We start from the raw sequence: 4,241 nt of genomic DNA on the forward strand, positions 1-4,241 counted from the left end.
AAATTTAATGGTAAATCCACTTTTATCAAAATAAAATAAAATATAATTTCCCTTTTATTATTAGATTTATATGAACACCTCTCTCCTTCTAAAGTTTGCTGTGTTGCCCAATAAAATAATCATTAATCTCATATGTGAAATGATCAAACATTTATCTTATTTCTCTTAATTGTTTAAGAGTAAAAATATGATGTGATTCTGTAACTTTTTTCCTATCTCTTGCGAGCCTAAAGTTGATAAGCATTGAGTGAATTTGACTTCTGTGGAATCGAAGGTGTAAGTATGCAAAGCTAACGAGATTGATCCTACTTCTTTAAGTGCATATATAATATTCTTGCCTTATCTACCTAATAGAGGTCTTGTGGGTCTTATTGTAGCAACAAATATAACATGGGCTGAGTGATAGATAATAGGTTTTCATTTGTCATCTGCTAATTGGATTTAAGGAACAGCAAGGTTTTTTTGGATATTTATTCTTACTACTTTAATTTGCACTACGATATATGATTTCTTGTATGTTTTTGTAAGAATTACATTCCGTGAGGAGAATCTTTGATTGTTTAAGCATTCCCACTTCGATCTCCATCAGTTCACTATCATCCCTAGAGAAGGGTTTGTCGTTTATAATTAGTGGGTGGTGTATATTATTTTGTAGTTTATTATTCTTTACAATTAGTGGGTAATCTATTTTAATCATATTCCTTAAGATATTAGTGCTGGTTAGATGTCTTAAGAATAGGCAGTACAGAGCCACGGAAAAAAACTGAATCAACTGTTGCAATGAAAGCCATCCAAGGTGGGTTTGAGTTAGAATGTTGGCAATGAACGAGCAAGAGTAAAATTGACTAACACTTAAATTTTGTGGGCGCAGGTGCAGATCATTTGGTGATTTTTATAAAAAGATAGAATGTATTCAATGAAGAAAAGGTGGGAGAATATCAGATGACAAATATATATGATATTACAAACAAAATTTCAAAATATAGATGAGTACTACCTTTTTCTTTAATACAATTGTATTATAAAAGATATACCATTACATGTACATAGAAAGAATGATACCTTAAAATCTGGAAACCTATAATAACATCATTGACAAATTTGCTAAAACAAATAAGTATTGACTTCTTATTGAAATTCCATTATTTTATTTTACAAAAGATATAATGCCCATAATCTTAAAGTCTTCAAAAAATCAAAACCCTCCGATAACTTGATAAGTAATTTTTCACATACGAATATTAAGGGCTGATTTTACAATCATATCACTTCAGTTGTATCTCAACGTCAGGTTGACTGAGAGGAAATTGGAGGCAATTTTCTATAGCTGTTTCTTCTGACTGAGCAGCCACTTTTTTCAATTTTGCATCAACTTGTACACGACTCATTTGCCAATAAGTGAAATATATTATTATTTGAACAGAAGCTAGTGGCACTCCAAGGAAATTAGGAACCTGCATGAAGCATAAATTGCAAAACAAAGGAAATGAGCTCAGTTGGAGAGATTTTATTTGTTAAGACAATAAATGATTGTCAACATATGATTACCATGATATGAACGTCTCTGCTCAAAGCACCATACACCAACCAGAGCAGGCTTGCGAGTAAAGAGAAGATTGAGAAATAGATGCACATGCAATCCACACTCTTGCTCCGAATTATCACCCTCTATATTACAACAAATACATATATCATTAATAATGTTGAAATGTTTACTTACAATAGATAAGTGTAGTGAATGTGAGGGAGGTTTCTTACAATATTTGAGAGTGGAGATCCAAAGAGAATGACAGAAGCAACCATTCCAGTAGTTCCTACCAGCATTTTCTTCTTGCCTGCTTCTACTCCCCACATGGAAGTTGCTGCAGTGCTGGCAAACAGCACCAGTACTCCCCCCACCATAAAACCCATTCTTCTCTGCCATACGATTCAGACCTTATTAACTAGAGGTCTCCAAACCCAAGTGAAATAGTAGAGACAGACATGGTGTAGTAGAAATAAGGTACCTTGGATTTAGGTGGAGCAAAGAGGAGATAGATGGTGCAGAAGCAAAACTGAAGGAGAAATCCAAGAGCGTTGGTACCCATGACAAGAGCGTTCTCCCATCCATTGCTAATGAGAGGAGAGCCATATAAGGTGTATATAAGACAGTTGAAGAGGCCTATTGCATAGGGCATCCCTGACATCTCTCCTGTTGTCTTCTTCTTTACCACTCTCTGAAAATTACTTCTGCTCATCAAATAATTTAATACAAAGTTAGCACTATTTTGCTAGATGGAAGAACTTCACTATTCAATAATGTTCTCCTAGTTCTACTTACACTGGTGCTCCATACATAAGCAGAGCAAATGCGCTTCCTGCATCTCTCACACACAACCACACCAATATTCAGTAAAAGTATACCAGCTATGATTCATGACAGTAACCCAAAATATTGAATAGAAACTAGAATTAGGTTAAATACAATGTAATGACCTAAAATGCCTGCCCCAAAACGTATATATGCATTCATATTGCAAAGTTGTGTTTTCGTCTGAATGAATGGCTGGTGTTATAAGCCGCTTACTTATAGGCGCGTGCTTAACCTTTTGCTACGTATGCTTGCAAGATAAGATTCGTGTCCATCATTCAGAAGGTTTTGGACAATTAAAAACTCTGAGAATAAAAAGCTTTTAGAAGTCTAATATCTCCCCATTACTAAACATTTCAAAATATCTTTAAATTATTAAAAGTTATTTAGATATTTTTATTTATAAATTTATGACTCTCCTTTAAGCAGTAAGGGTTTCTTTTTATTGCTGATTGCTTATTATCTCATGATTTTTTAAATTGACATTTTATGGTTTTTTGGACTTTAATTTGGTATTTTTACAATATTAATTGAAATATGATTTTTATGTTTTGTTGTTTTATTATAGGTTTAGGTAGAATTTTAAACTTTTTTTGACACAATATTAGAATTAGGTTCATGACGTTGAAGGGTTGAAGTGTTGTTTGGTTAGATTATTTTCAATTAATTGAATTTTTTAAATTGATTGATTAGATTTCTACCATAGGCTGATTTTTCCTCTCTAATCTTATGAGTTGTACAAATGAAACCTTTTCAAATTTTTTCTTTTTCTTTTTGATAAAAATAATTTAATAGATTAAAAAATTGCAATAAAAAATACTAAGAGAGAATATACTATAGGAAACTTTCAATAAAAAAAAAATTAGAACCTCAACACAGGGATAAATAAAATGTTTTGATTATGCAAATTAAAGAAAAGGAAAAACATAAATAAACTCCAAATTTTAATAGTAGAAGATTTGTTTGTCTAGATAATCCAATATAACTATGGAAGAAGTTGAAAAATGAATAAAACTATAAATATTACTAACACATTTAATATAAAATTTTTAGGGTGAATTTAGATCTTGTTGAGTTTGAGAAAATGATTCATTGTTTAAATGTAATTAAATATTTAAATATTTAATTTGAAAAAAAGGGTTAAATATAAGATTTTTTCTCTTAAAATTGGTTGTAATGATTAAAAGAAAGCTTCCTCAAACTTAAAGTATTATGAAAATCAAGGAAAGAGGTCATTTATGAAAATCATAATGTCTACAATAATATTTTGAATATCTTTTGAGTTAGTTTTGAATTAAGAATCTTAGCTTATTAAATAAAAACACATAAGAAGAATCACACATGTAACCACACATAAAATAATTTTTAGTATTTCTACAAAACAAAAAAAAGAAAATTAAATAATTTCTTAATATGAAACTCATAAGTATCATTCATATAGCCTTCTTTAATTTAAATTGAATATTCTCCAAGGTTTATGGAGTTCTTTTTTCTTTTCTTTTTTTAAATTTTACTTATTCCAAAGGTGTGAAATTAGAAGAGGCAGAATTTTACTAGATACTTAGGACCGTGTATCTATGCCTCCTATGCCAATAACATATAACTGATCCTTCATATCATATCATCCTAGATTAATATTTAGTTGGAAGATATTTCTATTGCACTAGATGGTAAAAATTGCAACTACTGTATCATTGAAACCTTTAAATTTCTTTGTCTTAAAGTCTAACTTAGCCACTAGTCCCTCATCAATAAAGTTATGAGTGGAACCAATGGTAATGAGTATACTCACCCTTTAACCTCATAGGACCGGGCACAAATGTGAAATGGGTTGTAACTTGGAGTAACCAAGAATATGGAAAGAGTTCCTCCTATCATGGATCCTTACTCC

At 30.9% G+C, this 4,241-nt stretch overlaps 1 protein-coding gene across 1 annotated transcript; it reads right to left on the minus strand.

Moving 5' to 3' along the window:
• Positions 1-1,211: 1,211 nt before the first annotated feature.
• Positions 1,212-2,525, minus strand: LOC131038008 (bidirectional sugar transporter SWEET3b). The gene is made up of 6 exons (XM_057970271.1): positions 2,476-2,525; positions 2,321-2,357; positions 2,007-2,229; positions 1,759-1,917; positions 1,549-1,668; positions 1,212-1,454 (listed from the first exon to the last, which is right to left on the minus strand). The coding sequence occupies exons 1-6, from the start codon at positions 2,510-2,512 to the stop codon at positions 1,266-1,268; spliced, it is 765 nt and encodes a 254-aa protein (XP_057826254.1). The 5' UTR covers positions 2,513-2,525; the 3' UTR covers positions 1,212-1,265.
• Between the last annotated feature and the right edge of the window lie 1,716 nt (positions 2,526-4,241).

The sequence above is a fragment of the Cryptomeria japonica genome, chromosome 6 (genome assembly GCF_030272615.1).
Source record: "Cryptomeria japonica chromosome 6, Sugi_1.0, whole genome shotgun sequence".
NCBI classification, from domain to species: domain Eukaryota; kingdom Viridiplantae; phylum Streptophyta; class Pinopsida; order Cupressales; family Cupressaceae; genus Cryptomeria; species Cryptomeria japonica.

Excerpts from the sequence above, each read along its gene's own strand:
- LOC131038008 (XM_057970271.1), bottom strand. The coding sequence starts at position 2,512 with ATGAATGCATATATACGTTTTGGGGCAGGCATTTTAG. Across the intron at positions 2,230-2,320 it reads CTTATGTATGGAGCACCAGT|AAGTAATTTTCAGAGAGTGG; the intron begins GTAAGTAGAACT and ends TTTGATGAGCAG. Across the intron at positions 1,455-1,548 it reads GCAGAGACGTTCATATCATG|GTTCCTAATTTCCTTGGAGT; the intron begins GTAATCATATGT and ends TGCTTCATGCAG.